At 38.4% G+C, this 20,437-nt stretch overlaps 1 protein-coding gene across 1 annotated transcript in view; it reads right to left on the bottom strand.

Annotated features, from left to right (window-relative positions):
* Positions 1 to 20,437, bottom strand: part of COL6A6 (collagen type VI alpha 6 chain) — a gene marked incomplete at both ends in the record, with an annotated part of 106,797 nt that overhangs the window by 69,427 nt on the left and 16,933 nt on the right. Inside the window, 11 exons of the mRNA XM_079705245.1 lie at positions 1,206 to 1,271; positions 2,367 to 2,429; positions 3,507 to 3,560; positions 3,651 to 3,695; positions 4,027 to 4,053; positions 4,140 to 4,211; positions 5,964 to 6,017; positions 7,481 to 7,573; positions 10,304 to 10,458; positions 15,196 to 15,274; positions 15,358 to 15,701. Of these exons, the coding sequence (XP_079561371.1) occupies positions 1,206 to 1,271; positions 2,367 to 2,429; positions 3,507 to 3,560; positions 3,651 to 3,695; positions 4,027 to 4,053; positions 4,140 to 4,211; positions 5,964 to 6,017; positions 7,481 to 7,573; positions 10,304 to 10,458; positions 15,196 to 15,274; positions 15,358 to 15,701 (1,052 nt within the window). The remainder of the gene's footprint in view (positions 1 to 1,205; positions 1,272 to 2,366; positions 2,430 to 3,506; positions 3,561 to 3,650; positions 3,696 to 4,026; positions 4,054 to 4,139; positions 4,212 to 5,963; positions 6,018 to 7,480; positions 7,574 to 10,303; positions 10,459 to 15,195; positions 15,275 to 15,357; positions 15,702 to 20,437) is intronic.

The raw sequence follows: 20,437 nt of genomic DNA, 5'->3' as shown, positions 1-20,437 counted from the left end.
ATTAACACCCTAACGTGAGTAAAATCTCACAATACACACAAGTCTTCCCAAGGTAGAAAAGGGGGGAATGACTATGAGTCTACAACAAGACTTACATTTATCACTTAATAAAAATGGCAGGTAACTTTTACTGAAGGTTTATGATGTGGCAGGGTCTGTCATCGAATTCCCACCATCCCCTTCAAAAGTAGGCTATTTGTCTTATTTTGAAGATAAGAAAATTGAGGTTTACAGAGAGTACCTTGAGGTCACAGAGCTGGTAAGGAACAGAGCATGAAATATGGCCTAGGCCTTTTCCCAAAGCAAAGATCTTTCTACCATATCAGACCTCTCCCACAGGTGGAGTCATCAAAGAACTTCCTTACCAAGAAGATCCAGAGACACACATTTTCTAGATAATTATTTTTCAAAATTCTGAAAAATCTCATATTTCATGGGATTAATAGATCTACCAGACCTTGTTCTTGTTCTTTTTTTAAAAAAGATGTAATTTTATTTATTTTTGGCTGTGTTGGTTCTTTGTTGCTGCGTGTGGGCTTTCTCTAGTTGTGGCGAGTGGGGGCTACTCTTCGTTGTGGTGCACAGGCTTCTCCTTGTGGTGGCGTCTCTTGTTGCGGAGCATGGGCTCTAGGCACATGGGCTTCAGTACTTGTGGCTTTCAGACCTCAGTACTTGTGGCTCGTGGGGTCTAGAGGTTGCAGGCTCAGTAGTTGTGGCGCACAGGCTTGGTTGCTTCACGGCATGTGGGATCTTCCCAGGCTGGGGATCTTATCCACTGTGCCACCAGGGAAGTCCTAATCTTGTTCTTTTTTTATCATGTACTATGTATAGCATGACATCTTTTTAGGCTATGTGTCCTCTGGATCCTGGGAAGGCCAACAACTTTTTTGCTAGTGCTTTCTATCAGCTACCTTACAGTTTAAGTTAGAGTTTAGATGTTTGCATTCATAAATTGAGACCTCAGGGGTATGGCTTGGTGAAGAAAGTCACCCCAAATTCAGAAGAAGAGAATGTGTCTTAAATCCCAGGGTAGTAGATAAGGAAGAATAAAAGATCATTCTGCTCCTAAAAATAGTTTTTCTGTATCAAGTATATTCACTCTGATTCCAAATTCTTTATATGCTTTTTGTATTCTACCACTAAAACTCTGAGCCCCACAGTTGTCACATCATTACATGTTTACTTCCAAAAGCCCACACAGTTACCTGTCTTCCGTGTTCCCCTTTCAAGCCCTTGGGTCCTTCTATGCTATTGTCAAATCCAGGAACTCCCTAAAAAATAGAAAATAAAGAGCAAAATTGATAGGCTTTGAAATTTTTTCCTTAAAAATGTAATTTGTGTGTAATACACCTGGTCACCTCCCAAAAAGGTGATGAGAAGTTCAACCCATTTGAAAGCAGAAATAGGTTAAATTATAAATGGTTTACAAATGTTTTCTTTTCCTCCCATGCTTTGCATTATCAGAGGAGAGAGAAGACCTAAGATGAGTGTGTGGGGTTGAAGTGAGAGCTCATGATGGAAGGCAGAGCCCAGGGAAGCAAGGGTGACATGACTTGTGTTTAGGTATTTCCTTCTTGCTACTACCATCTTTCTCTTAACTTCTGGTCTTCTTTCTTGAGGCCTCGGCAAGTTTGTACTCGAGGGTTGGTATATTTTACTCTCCACAGCCCTTGGGAGAAGGCAAAGATTTTTTTTATTTTGTTTGTTTTTATTGAAGTGTACTTGATTTACAATGGTGTGTTAGTTTAAGGTTTTGGAGACTGATGTTTGGGCATGGTGATCAAAGGCCTGTAGTACTGAGGTCTAATTGGACTCGGCATATCCCCTAGGTTGGCGTGGGTCCTGCTTCTTTTGGTGCAGGTCGTGCCTACTCAACTGGGTTGCATCCCCATGACAGTAGGTGTTTCTGGGTCATAAGTTTTGCTTAATGTACTTTTAGCTGGCTTGGACTCAAGGAAATGAAGCTAATATTTTTAATTGAGAAAGACTCTTGGGGAATAGAAAAAAGAGATGGCTTTGTTTCTTTCATTCTGTCCATATTTCGAGATACCCAGAGGAAGATAATGGAATGGAGAATTCCTTCATAGCTCTGAAGCACAAGGACAGTTCTGAATATGTACGCTCAAAAAATACATGTGCAAACAATGTGCAAGGTCTTCTCACTATCCATACTCATACTGTATATAAATAGGATCAGGCACAAGAGACCTACTTTTAAAATTCTAAACAGTTGTGCCCATGATGATTTCATTTCAGGACTGCTATTGTAGTACCTTCAAGTGGGCTCTCTTTCCCTATCAGAAGTGCTGATGGGAAACAAGCCCTGACGTGATGTTAGTTTGCAGCCCCGCAGTCCCAGCACTTACAGGGTCTCCGCACAGGCCCTTTGCTCCATGGTCACCAGGAATCCCTCTTTCTCCTGGGATTCCCTAAAGTTAACACAAATCAGAAGAAGGACAAGATAAGAATTTTAAATAACATTAATAAAAACGAAGAGCTTATCTTCTCCTTGATTTGAATTATTAAATATTTTCCTGCTAAAGTTACTTTGAAACTAGAAAGAGGAACAACTGATAGTTTCAGGCATCGTACAAATAATTTAAAAGTGACCTCAAGTATTTGCCACAGTGGTGAATGCTGTGTTCCAGACACATTTGTTGTCTTGTTCAGTTTTTACAACTACTTTATGTGGCAGGTATTGTTTTTTATCTTTCTTTTGTTGAGGCAGCTGAGATTCAGAGAGATTATCCATTTTCCCCAAAGGGGTTGCATCAGCTAGAAAGTGGGTTCTTGACTCAGCTGTTCACACTCTCAAGACAGATAAAGTGGATGGTGGAAGTATGGCTGCTGCTGGGATTTGTTCCAGATGGAAAGGGGTGACAGACACCTTCAGAGTGTTGCCGACCCCAAGGCTCTCACCAACACCCTGTGACTGTTGTTAGCATGGTAGCTGCTTTTCAAGATTACCCCCAGTTCTTCACTTTTCTCTGTATCTATTCCCTTTGCCGTGAAACTCTACAGTGCCTTCCAACTGTGGTGGGGCAAGATTCCCTACCCCTGAGTTTGGCTGTGACTTGATCTGACCAACAGAGAGAGATGCAAATGTCGCCATGAGAGCTCCAAGCCTTGGCCCCAAGAAGCCTTGAGAGAGCCTGTGTGTTTCTACTTGCTCCCTTGTTCTTCTGCCACAGCCATGAAAAGGTCATGGTCAACATAGCCAGGCAGCTCTCCAGTCCCAGAAGGAGGATAAGAGACAAGTGATACAAAGCCCCCAGCCAACCTAGAGACACATGAGCGAAGGTCAGCCATGCTCAGCCTTAATCAGCTGAACTTCTCAGACACAAAAGAAATAAATGTTTATTGTTGCATGTGACTGAGGTCTTGTGATCATCACAAAGCAATTTTGTGGCCTAGCTGACTGGTATACCTGGGGTAGCTGTTTTACTGTTAATCACACCTTTAATTCCCAGCACAGTTTTCATGTTGTCCCTTTATTGAATACCAACCTGGGCTCCTTCATCTCCTTTTTCTCCTTTTGCTCCTGGAAGACCATTGTCACCCTAAAAACAGAGAAGAATAAACTCAAATTCCCATTTTCTTAGTGAGAAATAGCTCAGAAGGGTCGTCATGGTACAAAGAGAAGGCTCTACCTGTTCTCCATTTAACCCATCAATTCCACTTCCCCCAACTTCTCCCTGAAAAGACAGATGTGATCAGAATAGAGTGCATTGCATTTATGTGGAAAGAAGCCAGACACCAAACAAAAAGTCTAATTTTGTGTTCCATATACAGGCTCTTTGCTAGGCTGGCCCTGGGTTCTATCAAAGATTACTGAGTCACAGAAACTGTCAACAAATAATATACATTGCCTGCAATAAAAGGCAAGAGTAAACAAAATGAAATGGTTAGCAATAAAAAAGGAAGGTCAACAGAAACTTCAATTGTGCAATCTACTGGTCAATCATCTCAAAAATAAAAACATTTCTAGATAACAGATGGGCAGATAAAGGATGTTTGGTACCATACCTCCTGTCCATTTAGTCCCCTGTTTCCCTGAAAATAGAAAGGACAGTAGAGGTTAGCGTAGGAAGAAGGAATTAATGTTGGGAAGACTTCACAGTGTCTTATGTGACCCTTACCTTAGGACCTTTGGCACCATAGCATCCTTTAGTACCTTGCTCTCCCATTGGTCCGGTGGCTCCTCTTTCCCCCTGAGAAAGAGCACATATTCAGGTAAGCTTTTTCTATTGTCATCTGGAATCTGTCTTGGAAATTTGACAACTTTTGTGTTGGAAAAAAAAAATTGCAACTACTCATGGTTTACAACCCAGAATTCATGCTTATAAAAACTGAGAATGCAAGTGAATCAGAGCCACTCTGATGAGAGCTGTTTGTGTTGAATCCCACCTGGATACTTCCCAGGGTGGCGTAGTATCTAAATAAAACAGACATGCAAACAACTGGCTGCTAAAATGCATTCTCAAGATTTCAGGAGATATTCCAGGAACAGATAATGAATAATTGGTGAGACATCAGAGCAGGATGCTCTAGGTATGGTCTAAGCAAGAGGCAGATTTCTAGACCAAATTCCATCTCCCTTCTCTCTTTTTCTCTTAAACCAAGAACTGCTCCTGCAATCCTTGTCTTGGTAACCCCACCAGCCTGTGCAGTCTTGTGAGCTGGAAACAAAGATGTCATCCTCAGCATCTCGCTCTCCAAGTCGTCACTAAGTTACATCCATTCAACCTCCTTAACATATCTATTCATACTGCCCTAAACTAAGATTGGGACCTCTTTGTCTTGCACCTACTACTGCAAGACTTCTACCTGTAATCCTTACCTTATCATCCTCCGTGATGTTGCCTGATCATGCTTTCTAAACCCATACCCTAATCATTTTTAGTCCTGTGCTTAACATCATTGAATGATGCCCATCAATTGGAAAACACCTTCTAAGTCTTCCACAGGGTATTCAAGACACGCAGTACTCTGGGTCTTGCTTGCCATACAACCTCCTCTCATGGTGCTGGGTTCTGGCCATGTTGACCATATGTTATTCTGCAAGTACACAGTTCTCAGTTACACACCCTTGATCACACTGTTCTCCCTGTAATAGAATGTTCTTCCCACAAACTTTGCCTGGAGAAAGTTCTATCTGTCCTTCAGATGCCTGCCCAACCATCAGCCCTTGTCTACAGTCTTCCTCTCCCAAGCCCTAACTGTCACGAGGGCTGTTACCTGATGCTGTTAGGTATTTGCACGGCCACACTCTATCACATTGCACCACATTATACCTCTAGTAGGGTCCTTGTGTATAACAACTGGAACTACTGTTGTCTCATATGCCTTTCCACTAGTCTGGAAATTACCTGAGATAGGAGCCATAGTTTTTCTTCTCTTTCTTTATTTTTATTTCTAGGGCCTGGCACTGTGCCTGGCACATGGTAAGGCACCTTAATATATATTTGTTAAATAAATGATGAGTGCATTTATGAGTGAGGTGTTTGATAAATAATATGGTAAATTGTAAGATGCTTAATATACACTTGTCAAATGGATGGATGGAAGGAAGGAAGGAAGGAAGGAAGGAAGGAAGGAAAGATAGATGGATGAACAGATGCAAGAAAGGGCGAAGTCTTTGATAAGCAGTGTGGTGAGTTGGTTTACTCATGCAAAATGGATCAGAAAGGGGGAAATGGCAGTGATTTGACTCCCTCAGTGAAAAAGATAACTTTTGCATTGAGTTTATTATACAATGTTGGTGGATAGTCAAAGAGGAGACAGTAGGTTAATAAAACACTTGTGACCACCAGAAGCCTGATGAAGATTAGGAAAGACCTCAGACTTTGCCTATGAATCCTTAGAACTTGACTTTTCTTGCTTCCTTCTGAATTGACACAAATGATTTCATATTATAGATATGTTCTTAGGAATAAATGGAGCTGGAAAAAACCTTGACTTACAGCAATGCCCTCCTCTCCCGGGTAGCCTTCACTGCCTTTAAAACCTGGGGGTCCCTGGAAATAAGGAAAGGAAGGATACATTAGCACTCCATAGACCAAAAACCAGAGGTAATCAAGCAAAATTCTTCAACTTTACAGTTTTACTTTATGTAGAATAGTATGAGTTTGAAAAAAACGGTTCCCCCTCCACAACTTAAGCTGCATTTATACACATAAAAATAAATGGAATTTTGAGACAAGTATCCAGATAACTCAAGGGTGTGTGTGTGTGTGTGAATCATAATATTTTCCATAACTCTCTCAGGTGTTATATATAGAGCTGGAGTTTTTTTTTTTTTCTAGACAAGCGTTCAAATGAATACAGCTATATTTGCCTCTGACAGACTAGAATTATCCTCTTTTCATTAAAAAGTTCTTTTTGAGGATTTATGCTACACATAAAATAGACTACACACATTTCTTTCCATTGTTATTTTCTGAGACCTGTTTAAAAAAAATTCTACCATTCTTGGGACTTCACTGTTGGTGCAGTGGGTAAGATTGCATGCTCCCAATGCAGGGGGGCCGGATTTGATCCCCGGTCAGGGAACTAGATCCCACATGCATGTCGCAACTAAGAGTCCGCATGCCACAGCTAAGGGGCCCACCTGCCGCAACTAAGACCCAGTGCAACCAAATAAATAAATAAACATTAAATAAATAAATAAATAATTTTAAAATTCTGTCATTCTCTTTACATGAAATCAAAGCATTCAGGAAATAATTAGTCTAAAAGCTTTCTTCAGAGAGACAGCCATGGTGATTTGAAAGTTATAGTGCTATCTATAAATTATTCAAAAATCAAACACACTTGTAAATAAGCAGTATTGAAATTGTTAAACACACCCATAGTATGTTTATACATATTTGAACATTTCCTCAAGCCCCAAATCATATTTTTACATAAGGATACATCAACTTCTTTGGGTTAGGAAATACACGAATCTGTTGTTAGTTATTGTTTTTATGCTTGGCCTGTTTTACTTGGCAACATTTTGGTCTGGCTAGAGCTGAATGAAACATCTTAGTGTGTCTTGCTATGACAGGGTGATCTGATCTAGCTTTTCAGCAGACTGCACAACCTATTCCCTACTTTATTTAAATTCCTCTGCTTCCATTAAAAGTGGAAATGGAAATAACCAGTCAGTATTCAGGAGGTTTTCATTATTCAACATGAGAGATTACAGTTTGTTTTTCTGCATCACGGTCATCACTGCCAGAACACTGGATAATCAATGATCTCTGCAGTTTTTCTCTTGATACTTGTATAGAAAGGTTTTTTAAAGTATCCAATTTAGAAAGCCAAGAAAAGCTAATTTGACATATAAGAAGAAGAGTATGATAAGAAGAGGAGTATGACATATAAGAAGAGGAGCTTCTACCTAGAAGCTAAAAACATTCCTTATTTCTACCTAAACTTGGGTCTGAAAAACGTATTGTATTCAAATAAAGTAAGCCATGATCATAACTAAAATTACCTTTTTCCCTGCTGGTCCAGGGTCTCCCACTGTGCCATCTCCTCCAATGCACTTGCAGAATAAACAGCAGCATGTCCTTTCTGCAACACTGACCTTGGGGAGGGTAGGGATACATTACATTTGGTGGCATCACTTCCCAAATCACACACCACACAAGTTCAGGGATGTGATCTGAGAAGCCTGTTCACTACTCAAGTGACAGTGCTCTGGAGAGGATGCAGGTGACATTCTTTACCTTCCATCTTTCCTTCTGTGATCTGCACCATACAAGGAATTCAGAATCAACTCAAAGACGTTTTGTGTTCTCAAAAAGGCATCAGTTTAGCCATGGCCAATTCATTGCACACTGATTTATTAATGAGATCTCCTGTGCCCACACCATCCTAGTACTGACCATGGTATTGTTAATTACCCTATATAATTCTACCCCTAATATTTTGTTCAATAGAATGAATACATGCTGTTTTCTCCTTTTCCTGTTTTGTGAAAGCTTTGTATGCCGGAGGATATAGACAGTGTCCAATGTCACACTGCTTGGCATGGAGTTCAATGGTCAACACTTCCAGAACAGTTTGTGTGGGACAAGATTTCAAAGACACCAATTACATGTTCAACATTTCAGAAGCACTTGCTGTAGAGGGTGGGCACGTGAAGAGATTTTATACTCTGGTCACATTTTATAGTCTGGCTCCCAAAAAATGTTTCTTTGGCAAAAAAATTTGAGTGAATTTCATCCTGCACCTAGTTAGTCATCCCCTAAAAAATGGACATATTCCATTGCATTTTTATAATTAACCCACAAGATTTATTTTTACGAAAATTCTGCTTGCAATAAATACTATGTTTTGCCTTAGTGGGGTAGAATCAATCTTTGTGTTGAGAAGTTTCCTATCAAAATTCTAGTGTGATGAAAAATGAAAATCTTTTGTTATAATCACTTAGCAACTTCCCCTCTTTAATTATTTCTTATTATATAATGTTTCTTTTCTGACATTAGAAAACTCTCCGTTTTTTCCCCCTGAAAACCCAATAAAACTTGAAATGTGTGAAACCAAATAACAACAACAAAATGGATTCTGTGATTTCATGTTAGATGATATCAATTTTCTTTGCATCACTAAAATCCTACAGCATCAACTCTTTTACTATTAACACTAAAACTGGTTATTTCTACAATTAAAATTTTCTTATACAGTGTTGCATTTATGTGATATCTAAAAAGTGATAGGCTTGTTTGAAGAATAACTTCCTCCCTCTATGGATTACCAATTTGAAATTACACATTTCAAAGAGTAGTAGACACAAAAATTTTTTTGTAGACACCGTCTTCCCATGTAGAAAGGAATTACAACAAAACTTCCATATTCTCTAAGTAATTATTTTTACATAATTACTACACTGAACACACTGTTACATATCTATATACAAACTCTATAGGCAGAAAGTAGCAGGAGCTAGCACCTTATTGGAAAGTGTCTTGATATGCTGATTACAGATTTTATAAATTATAAGCAAATTACAAATTATCAGCCATTCATTAAAGGTGAAAGTAGTGCTAGATATATTGGTAATATTTCACCAAGCTAGTTGAATTCTTGTATGTTTCTGAAAGAAATAGGATTATGATGCATCTTATCTAGGTGTTAGGTTCTAACAATAGATCATAAAGCAAAAATCTCCGTCAGTCAAGACAACCATTAAAAAACTTTTCATTCTAAAGTACATCACAGGAGGTCTATCATCACATCACTAGTTTTTCTTCCAAGATTGGATAGAGATGCTCTTTTCTTACTTGAACTCTCAGTGGATTCGGCTCTTGTTCACAGGCCATGTTGCAGAGAAAACACACATCTTTTAAAATTTTTATTGGAGTAGAGTTGATTTACAACGTTGTGTTAGTTTCAGGTGTACAGCAAAGTGAATCAGTTATACATATACATATATCCATTCCTTTTAAGATTCTTTTCCCATAGAAAAGAATCTTCAGAGTAGAGTTCCTTGCGCTATACAGCAGGCTCTTATTAGATATCTATTTTATATAGAAAACACACATCTTAAACAGAAGAATGATATTCGGTTTGGTGAGTCATGGCACTTAGGATCTAAAAGGGATGTGAAAACTGGCTGGCTGAGGGAGCAGCCTAGTCACCCCTACTGGTCAGACGCTCTTGGGCGCTTATGTTTATTGACTGTAATTTGGGCAGGACTGTAGGTGCTATTTAGTTTCTTCTTCTTTCTTTGTCTTCTTCTTTTTTTTTTTGCCAAGCATATAAATTAAACATGCTTTCAGACATAGGAAACAAACTTATGGTTACCAAAGGGGAAAGTGGGGGGGGAAGGATAAATTATGAGTTTGAGATTAACATATACATACTATATATAAAATAGATAACCAACAAGGACCTACTGTATAGCACAGGGAACTATACTCAATACTTTGTAATAACCTATAAAGGAAAAGAATCTGAAAAGAATATATATATATATATATATATATATATATATATATATATATATATATATATATATATATAATAAACTGAATCACTTTGCTGTAACCTGATATTAATACGACATTGTAAATAAACTATATTTCAATAAATAAATAAATAACAACAACAAAAAGAAACATGCTTTGACGTCTCTCTACTATATTACATTTCTTTCAAAACACCCTCTTATTTGGGCTTTGCACAAAATCAGAAAAGCCTGACTTCACTCCCAAATGAACAAAACTAGTTCAAATTCATAAGCCTAAATATGAAGCCTATATACAAAACAAATAGAAAGTTTAAACTCACCAGCTTTTTCTGAATAACTTACCAGGTGCTTTGACAGTCGGCTCCCAAGATCCCTCATCCCAAGAGTGAGCTGTGTCCTGTACTCAAATCCTTTCCCAAATTCAATGTAGAGAAGGTCAGCCAGGTCATTGGAATTGGTGACTCCATCCAGAGCAACTGTGATGAGGGCATTCAGGCCTAGCCAACACAGTTGACAATTCTCCAGGTGAGGGAAGTTTGGTTACTTTAATCTTTTTGCATATGTATCTAAGTTGTTATTCCAGGAAACCAGTTGCAAGAGGAACACTCATTTTACTGTCCACTTCCCCCAACCACACACTGTAAAACTGTCAAGTGACAAGACCATCATCAGAGAACAAAAGGAATTCCATTTTTCAAAACAAAGTAAATTGGAGAATAATTTATATAATAAATTATCACAGATCCTTGAGTTCTCTGATGATATGAAGTAAAATAGTGAGTTTAAGAGAGTCCACAGAGAAAAGGGAACCCTCCTACACTGTTGGTTGGAATGTACATTGATGCAGCCACTATGGAAAACAGTATGGAGATTCTTCAAAAAACTAAAAATAGAGCTACCATATGACCCAACAATCCCACTCCTGGGCATATATCTGGAGAAAACTCTAATTCAAAAAGATACATGCACCCCAATGTTCATAGCAGCACAATAGCCAAGACATGGAAGCAACGTAAATGTCCATCAACAGATGAATGACGTAAAGAAGATGTGGTATATATACATACAATGGAATATTATTCAGCCATAAAAAAGAATGAAATAATGCCATTTATAGCAACATGGATGGACCTAGAGATTATCATAGTAAGTGAAGTCAGAAAGAGAAAGACAAATACCATATGATATCACTTATATGTGGAATCTAAAATATGATACAAATGAACTTATTTACAAAACAGAAACAGACTCACAGACATAGAAAACAAATTTATGGTTACCAAAGGGGAAAGGGGGTGGGGGAGGGATAAATTAAGGGTTTGGGATTAACAGATAAAAACTTCTGTATATAAAATAGATAAACATTAAGGTCCTACTATATAGCACAGGGAATTATATCCAATATCCTGTAATAAACCACGATGGAAAAGAATCTGAAAAAGAATATATCTATATATCTGTATCTATATATATCTAAATCACTTTGCTGTACACCAGAGACTAACACATTTTAAATCAACTATACTTCTATAATAATAATAATAATAATAATAATGAAGAGTCCATAGAGCATGTTAAAGCACAGAGGAATTCATATGTCAAGAAAGGAAGTATTCTAAAGTTTTGTCACTTGAAGGGGAGATCCTTGAAGCAGCAGCACTGCCTTCACCCGGAAGCTTATCAGAAGTACAGAATCTCAGGCCCCACCTTAGACCCACAGAATCAGAATCTGTATTTTAATAAAATCCCCAGGTGATTCATATGCACATTAAAGTTTGAGAAGCATAGCTCTAAATGACAATCCAGTTGGAATTATAGATAAAAGAGACAGTAAAGGACCTCTTGTCAGGCAATCAGGAACAAATGTCATATAACTAACCAGAGCTGTGGCTCATAGGCTTGGAAGTTTATAGAATACTTCAAATAAAACTTTTAGAGACTAACAAAAGTTTGACTTATTTTGCAAAGTAAGGACATTAAATGATGATAGTAATAAACCTGGCAATCATTAGGGTGGAGGTAACCATGGCAACAACTGTGCTCTCATTTATTAATAATTACTATGTGCCTGGAAGTTGCCTAAGTGCTTTACATGCATTATCTTATTTGTAAGATACAAGCACAACATTATAGGTAAGTGCGATTACAGCTCTATTTTACAAACAAACAAAGGTTTACCCCAGACAGCCTGACTCCAATGCCTACACTCAGAGTACATTTTAATAACAAAAATGAACTAAGGACATAATAATAAAGAGCAGTCCTAAAGTTGAATAAATTTAGTTTTATGAAAACATGACTATATTGGCATAACTTTTCTCATTTTATTAGGGATAGGTGAAGAATTCTTTGGATGGGACTTAAAAACCAATGGCCCAGAATAGATAGAGAATGTTCAAGGACTTGGCAGAGTTAAGAGTGCCTTCTTATATGATAGAAGTATGACTCTGAGAGGAAGAGGAGAATGAAGAGAACGCAGTTTCAGGGACACAGTGGGGAGGCTCAAGTTCTAAGAGATGCAAACAGTGTGGTTGCTGAAGCGGAATAAAGGAAGAATCACCAAAGAGTAAGGTGACCAACTTGTCCTGGTTTGCCTGAACTTTCCTGGTTTTAGTGCTGACAGTCTCTGGCTTGTCTCAAGCAAACAAAGACAGCTTGTCACTCTTCCAAGAGTGAGAAGGATGGGGAGAAGAGTGATGAGGGCTGGGAGAGGCAATGAGGAATGCTGAGTTCATCAGCTGGAGTTTAATGATGAAAAGAAGGCATGCCAGTGGGTCTATCTATAAGGGAAAAAGATCTCACATCTGATTTTTCTTATAAGTTCCAGGAAATGTAAAAGTTTAATAAGAGTTATGAGAACCATGGGATTGTTTATTTGCAGAAAATATGCATATAACTATAATTTGTAACGCTTTTCTCAGGATGGAGGACTTGATCCTTTCAGACTCATCCAGTACATGAGTCATATGATCTTAAAAAGTGTCTTCAATTCCTAAAAAATGAATTAAGAAAGAAAAGATTTCAAAAATTGGGAGAATAAAGAATCACTGAGAAGATTCTAGAGTACTGGATTTTTTTAAATGAAGAAACTGATTCATACCCCAATCCACATGGATTAAAGTGATATCCATCACTGAGGATACTTTTCTCCTGGTCTCCTCTTGTTCCACGGTGATGGCACAGTTTACATGTATAAATTCTGGGCCTCAAGTTAGGGAGGATCTCCTGGGTTAACAGGTCATAGGGCCCAGCATCAACTGAACTTGTCTATATTTAGATAAGGGAAGCCAGAGCCAGAGGTGCTCTTTGTTCCTATTGCGAGACATTGGACATTTTCCAAAGAACATTATGGCCCACACCCCTTTATCTTTCCCATTCAAAGCTTGTAGCTAGTGTGAGTCCTCCAACTTTTGCCTCTTTTTCAAAGTTGTTTTGGCTATTTTGGCTTCTTTGCATTTCCACATACATTTTGAACCAGCTTTTCTAGATTAACAAGTATCCTGCTATGATTTTGACTGCAATTTAATTGAATCTATAGATTTGTTTGGAGAGAATTGAAATTTAATGATATTGAGTCTTTTTATCATTGTTTAGTAATTTTCAGCAAACAAACAAGTATATTTTGTTAAATGTATACCTCGGTATTTCACGTTGTGTGTACATTGTAAATGGCTTTTTAAATTTTGTTTTCCAGTTTTTCATTAGCATTTGGAAATATAATTGATTTTTGAATATTGAAAAAAGATTCTAAATTTCTGAGGATATTCAAAATCTAGCTTCTGAAGTTAAAACTCATTTACTAGTTTTTCCTTGGGAGTTGGAAGAAAGAAGATTGGTCTTAGAAATCTGGGTGTTCCAAGAGAAACTTCCTGGAGAAAACTCTGATGTTTTCTGCAAGAGAAACATCTTTCCCCCACAAAAGAAAAGCTGAAATTGAAAAAACCCTACTCTAGGGTCCTGTTCTCAGTCTTCATTTATATCTCCACCTCAGATCAGGAAAAAAGGCCAAGACTTGACAGAATAAAGGGAAGCAGATTTAGTAAATAAAATAAAAATTCTTACTCTTCAGTTGTGAATTCAGTGAATTCAGCAATTTGTGTAAGATGGAGGAAAGAGAACCAGACAGAAAAGACAAAATCTAATCAGCCTCTAATAGTTAACCTGGGAGACAGATGTCTCAGGCTAAATTCCCTAGAAGCAGAGCCTGAGATAGCAATTTGGACACATACAATTTATTGAGGAAGCACTCTCTAAAAGAAGGGGACAAACGTAAGCAGGGTAGGGCTGGGGAAGGATCTGAGCAAGACAGTGTTTCAGCTAACATCTAGCGTCATCCTGATCCCTTGGGAACTCTGGAGCATGAGTTACACTATGCAACTGGTGCCATTTTGAGGCAAAGGTCCAAGTCCCTGTACTCTACCTGCTGCCCAGGGGTGGGATGGGGAGTAACATTCCAGGTAAGGTGGCTCCCACTGGCAAAGGGCAGTTCCTCAGAGAAAGGGGAACCTGTGGGTAATGTGTTAGCAGTTGGAGGATGGGGGAAGCTGTCTGTAAAGGGGTCTGGGTGGAGTACCAGTTACATCCACTTACAAAAAATTATTTCTATTTTCAGTCAAACCGGAACATGTGAATGCATTTTTCTTCTACAGATCCATATTTTAGTATGAACTGACAATGAGTCAGAATGGGCATTGGTTTCTAAAGCCGAAATCCTGGTGCCAGAGCTTTACAAACTCATAAACACCATAGTTGGTCCGTCTGTTATCTGAAGGAAGGAACTGATTATCAAGTCCCGAAACATGAGTAAACTTGTCCAGCACTGCTTGTAACTCTGGAAACTTTAAGAGTGTTAGAAGAAAATAATCCAACTCTCCCATTCCTTAATCAAGGAGAAATATACATGGTTCACTTCTACTGACACTAAAGACATAGCAATATTAGATAATGCGGGGCAAGGGAGACAGGAACATCCTCCAGGAAAGCTTAGGAAGAAGAAATAAAGTAATATGAGAGAAAGGATAGGACACTGTATTCAGTGCTGTTTCATATGGGGAGAAGAAAAAGTAGGTGTTAAAATGCTGTGAGAGCTCATTTGCTCTGCCAAGTGCATCCAGAGTGGAGAGGCTGGCAAATTCAGTGATATTTGAGTGTCTGGAAATGTAAGAGTTAGAATTGAGTTTTGAGATTATAAAGTTCATCAACACTCCTTTCCCAGTCCTCCCCATGCTTGGTACCTTCTTTTCTAAGTTCATCAGATTTTTGTTCAAGTTTTTCAACATCATCATCCAATCCATCTGAAAATAAGAGAACCACCTAGGAAAGTATTCAAAAAAGAAAAATGAGTAAAAAGGAAGTCATTGCACCAAAGACCAATAAATAAAATAAAACCAAGTTACCTTTCCCCGAGCAGCTGATTTATTCTGAAATGCACCCCACAGAGAACTCAAGAGGTTTACGTTGAGAAGAGATGGTCTTTTAACTGTTACATTCTTCAAGCTGTCCAGTATGTTTTCACTGTAGATCTCAAACTTGGGGGAATATTTTTCCATGGCATTGGTCACTTGAAAAGCCACACTAACCTGAGTCTCTGTGCCCACCTCACAGCTTACCCCACTGAGGGACCCGATGGCACGTAAGATGTCTTGAAGGTAAGTTTCCATCCAAGACTGACCTTCAAGCAAAGTCTGCCCATTCTGCTGAGTTGAGATGTCAAATCCCACCACAATGTCCACAAAGCAATCTAGGATTCAAGGGAAAAGCATATCTTATTAGACTAGCAAATAGCTTTATTTGACTTGGATGTCATGTCTAAATCATGGGACTTGGAATTCTTCTTTCTGTCCCAGTTATAAAGTTGGAAAAAAAGAAAGAACATGAGTGAATAATGGAAGAGGCTCAGAATCACTCTTTCACAACCTGTTAAAGTGTTATTTTTTTAGCATCTATAAAATCTAGATGATTCTATAATGAAGTTCTGAAAGATTTCATTGTGTCCATTGAAAAAGCTATATAGTCACTTAAATAGTTGAAATACGTTGTGGAAATATTAACAGTCTAAAATAGGAAATCCATATCATGCCATTATAACTGAGGTCATTCAACAAATATTAAATTATAATTATAAGGGAAATATAAAAACATTTGAATAGAGAAAGTAATTTAGAAATAATAAATCACAGAAGACTCCTAAAGGAATGATTTTGATGATTTATCTTTCTGAAAAGAATCTTTGATTCCTCTTTTTGTCTCCTAACATCCACTCAGAAAAGAAAAAGTAGAAAGAAAAATAGAGACTCAGTGAGACCCTTTGAGATCTTGCTTGGTTGAAGTCCTTCAAGTGAAGAAACTGGGTACCAAATTACCCATATTCAATCGTGTCAAAGATGGCTTTGTGCTCAGAGCTCAGCCACTCAGGAAGCCAAAGCCACTGCTATTTTGGAGTTTAAGAAATACTTAGAGAAGCATTGCATTTAAAGTGCTTTGCTCTCATCCTTATTAACTCTAGAGACATTTAAGCACTGGAGAAACTACAAGGGCTTGAAATTTTAAGCTGAGCCTCCTAACAGGAAGATAATGAGAAGGGTAAAATCCTATGACATATACACTCTTTTTTCAAGAACTTTTAGGTTGACTAGAAACTTCAAACTTCTCCAGCAAATTCCACACACACACAGCTTGCTTGGTAAAATAAGGCATAGGGATGTTTATTTTTAATTTGCATTATTTAGAGAAGCAGTTTTTCAGATATTTGTTGTGTAGACCAATGCCCGCCTTCCAGACACACTGGTCAGTTGGGCATTTGCAAGTCTTTGAAACCAAAATATCAGTTTCAGTTCTTAAAACAAGGGACAGGAACTTGATTCACTTTTAATGATAAAAGAGTTGGGTGAGGGAGAAGAAACCTTATTTGATAATCAATTTTCACCACGACATCTGAGGTAAATCAAAGTCACCAAAACATCTGAAAGGTGAGTTTTCTTAGTTTACTGTACTTAATTGGAAAATGTCTTCTCCAATACTCAGAAAGTGAGATAAAAAGAAAGAAACTAGTCAGAAGGAAGCACTTGAATATGTCCTTTCCAAACTTCCTCTTAAATCTATATCCTTTCATTTCTATTTTGAGATTGAAAGTTTCACTCTTGGATGAACATTGTTTTAATCCCTGAACAGAAAACCATTCATTCACCAAAACACATTACTGCCTTCAAGGAAAATAGTCTCTTGTGAAAAAACAAACATTGACAAATATGCCAAAATGTCATTGAGTGTTCCTGAAAACTGTCCCCTTTAAAAATAAAGCATTTTAACTTTTTGTCTAGATTACTGAGATTATAAACTCTAGTAAACAAGTTCCTGGTGTTTATTTAACTAATTCAAATTGACAAATGAGTCCATGATAATGTGATTAAAGGAACGGAATTTGGGGAACAAGTCCAGAGGTGGCAGTCATATGTCTACAATTACATACAGTTAGAGGGAGTGGGCCATGCAAGTCATGGAATGGCCTTGCAGACTCTGCAGGACATCTGCCCTCAAATCAAGAGGCCTTTGAAGAGGCAGGGATGATTTTGGAAGTGGGCTAGGAAAAAGGCTAAAAGTGGATTTCCAAAGAGAAATAATGAAGGATTGTAGTATCAATAGAATAGCAGGAGTGGGAATCAAAAGGGGGTAATAAATGCAAGGGAAATTAAGAAGGTAATTCATGGGACTGGCTACAGAGGGTGATAAACACTAGTAAACTAGTACTCTGAGAATTTGCCAAATAGCAGTGTGAAACCCTGGATTGGGGAGGCAGAGTTAAGTTTTAGTCTTATACAGGTCACTTCTGCGTTACTACCAAATAACTTCTGCCAAATCTCTTAACCTCTCCGGGCATTAATTTTCTTGTCTATAAAAATAAGAAGATTATATATTTCAAAATAAAAATACAAAAGAACAGAAAAAAAAAGGATTGAACTAGACAGTAATGGTCTCCTGCTAAACCCCAAAGCTGATTTTAATTATCTGACTTATAAAGAAAGTCCTTAATTGGAGTTAATGATGGCAGATTTTTAGTATTAAGAAATACTGTCAAACAAATGAACATATTTATGAAACAGACTCACAGACACAGAGAACAAACTTATGGTTACCAAAGGGGGAAGGGGATGGGGGAGGGATAAATTGGATTAGCAGATACAAACTACTATATATAAAGTAGATAAACAACAAGGACCTACTGTACAGCACAGGGAACTATATTCAATGTCCTGTAATAAACCATAATGGAAAAGAATACGAAAAATAATATATATATATATATGTATGTATGACTGAATCACTTTGCTGTATAGCAGAAATGAACACAACATTGTAAAGCAACTATACTTCAATAAATTTTTTAAGAAAATAAAGAAATACTGTCAAGATGGTAAGGTATATTTTTAAGATTAGAAGACAGATTTTTGAGATTTTTCCCTTTTTCTGAAAAGTTTTTGAGCAAAGGGCAAAGTCAGGCTGTTGACTGTTATTAGCTGGGATAAGAGAAAAATTTCTTTGGAGATTTGAAAGAAGGGGATATCTTAGATGAAACAAAGAGAAAGAACGATCTAGAAAATATAGTTAGGTCAAGACCTAGTTTATATACCTCCCAGATTGCTTCTGCCCTCGCCCTCCCTCGGCCCCGGCCGCACACACACCCAGGAGTTGGACATTTGTCCACTGGAGAGCCTCGGCAGCCGCCATCACTGGGTCTCCCACGCTATGTGGGGTGGGCAGGCTTTGACAAGGCCTCCATCATTCTCACTGCTGTAGTTTCTCAATGACTCTGGTGCCCACGTCCAACCCAGCTGAACTCACGGGAACTCTGGCCCCTTCCACTACTTCAGCCACAGATACAACTCACTGCTGACCCCGTATCTGGTTTTCCAAAGGGCTGGATAGCACGATGCAGTAGGGTGGGAGAGTAAGTCTCCATGGGGTGAACTCTGACCAGCGAGAGGCAGTAGATAGGAAGGAACCGGCAGATAACCGGCCTTTATTCCCCCTGATAGGCTGGTCTGTGCAGTGGTTCTGAGGCTTCCCTGGGTGATGTTCTGTAGGACCAACGTACCAGTGATGCTTTCTCAAAAGCTGTAGCTAGCTTGGTGATGTACATCTTGTATGTACTTTTCTCTTTCTTGCATCACTTCCCTCCACTCACTCTTGCTTCCCTGGGACTGTACTCCCACTGGAGTGTTAGCACATAAACTGTGCTTTAAGCTCTGCTTTCTAGAGAATGCCATTAAGACAGGAATATAAAGAGATTCTTGTCAAGAAAATTTGGAAATGGCCATCTATTTTTTCCTTATATTTCCCACATTCCCTGAGTCAATTCCTGAGGGGGTGTCTACTTCATCTTCATCAGACTGGCCTTTTGCTGAATCTCCTTTTTGACTCATCTTCCATGATGATGCAAAAGATGAGAGGTACTCTCGATTCTTTTGCTACCCAGTCACGGCTCCACACCAGAAAAGGCAGCAAGTCCATATCCTGAAAACTGCCTGGGGTCTCCTTTGGGTGGTCAGAATAGGCAGACTCCAAGAAAAATCAGGAGAATAAGCATGAATGAAGATAAGAAAACAGGCTTTGGAGTTTAGTTGTTTAGGGGAATTTGATGCATGTTGAGGCATTAAATTGGAATATGGTTCTGAAATGTTGCTAAACTATTAAAGTTGCTGAACCAAGAAACGCTTGGTACATTGTCCTTCTGTGAACTAAACTACCCCATCACTCCATGTACCTGTGTTAACGAGATCACTTCAAGATAGCCTCTGTAATACGCTGTGAGAGTTACCAAGACATGCTGAACATTTATACACACTTCCCATGCATTCCTCACATGTCCTTATGAAACACAATAAGTAGAAATGCTTCTAATTCTCATTTTGCAGAAGGGGAAGCTGTGACTTAGAGAAGCTGGCCCGAGGTCTCATAGTTATTATGGTGGATCTCGCACATGGGAATCAGATCCAGGCCTGTCTGGTGCTCCTACGCTGAATGACCTTATTTCACCACCTCCAGGGTGTCCAGTGATGCCAGATTGTGTTAGAATGTTAGTGTTAGATTGTGTTAGATTGTGCTGTCGGAAGTGACAGCTTAGCAGCGAGTGGCTTCCTTAGGGAGCAGCAGCTTTTGAGATATAAACCCATGATGTCTTAATAAGTTTCATCTATTAATTGTTGAAGCTCATCACTTATAATGTAAGCATCAGATAACCTAGACAGCAATTATATCAAGAGAACTGGCAGCTTATATAACAACCCACAAATGGGTTGGAATCAGACAGACCTAGGTTTCAAAATTTGCTTACTTTGTTGCCTCCCGTATGATCTGGGTCAGGTTACCAATATTCCTTACAGCCCCAGTTTCTCATTTATAAATTGGAATGAAATCAAACCACAGAGGGTTTGGGAGTTTAATGAGATAATGCATTTAAAACACTTTAAAATGCTTGAC

Source organism: Hyperoodon ampullatus (genome assembly GCF_949752795.1).
Source record: "Hyperoodon ampullatus genome assembly, chromosome: 5".
NCBI lineage: Eukaryota > Metazoa > Chordata > Mammalia > Artiodactyla > Ziphiidae > Hyperoodon > Hyperoodon ampullatus.
This window is presented reverse-complemented; position numbering and strand designations above follow the sequence as displayed.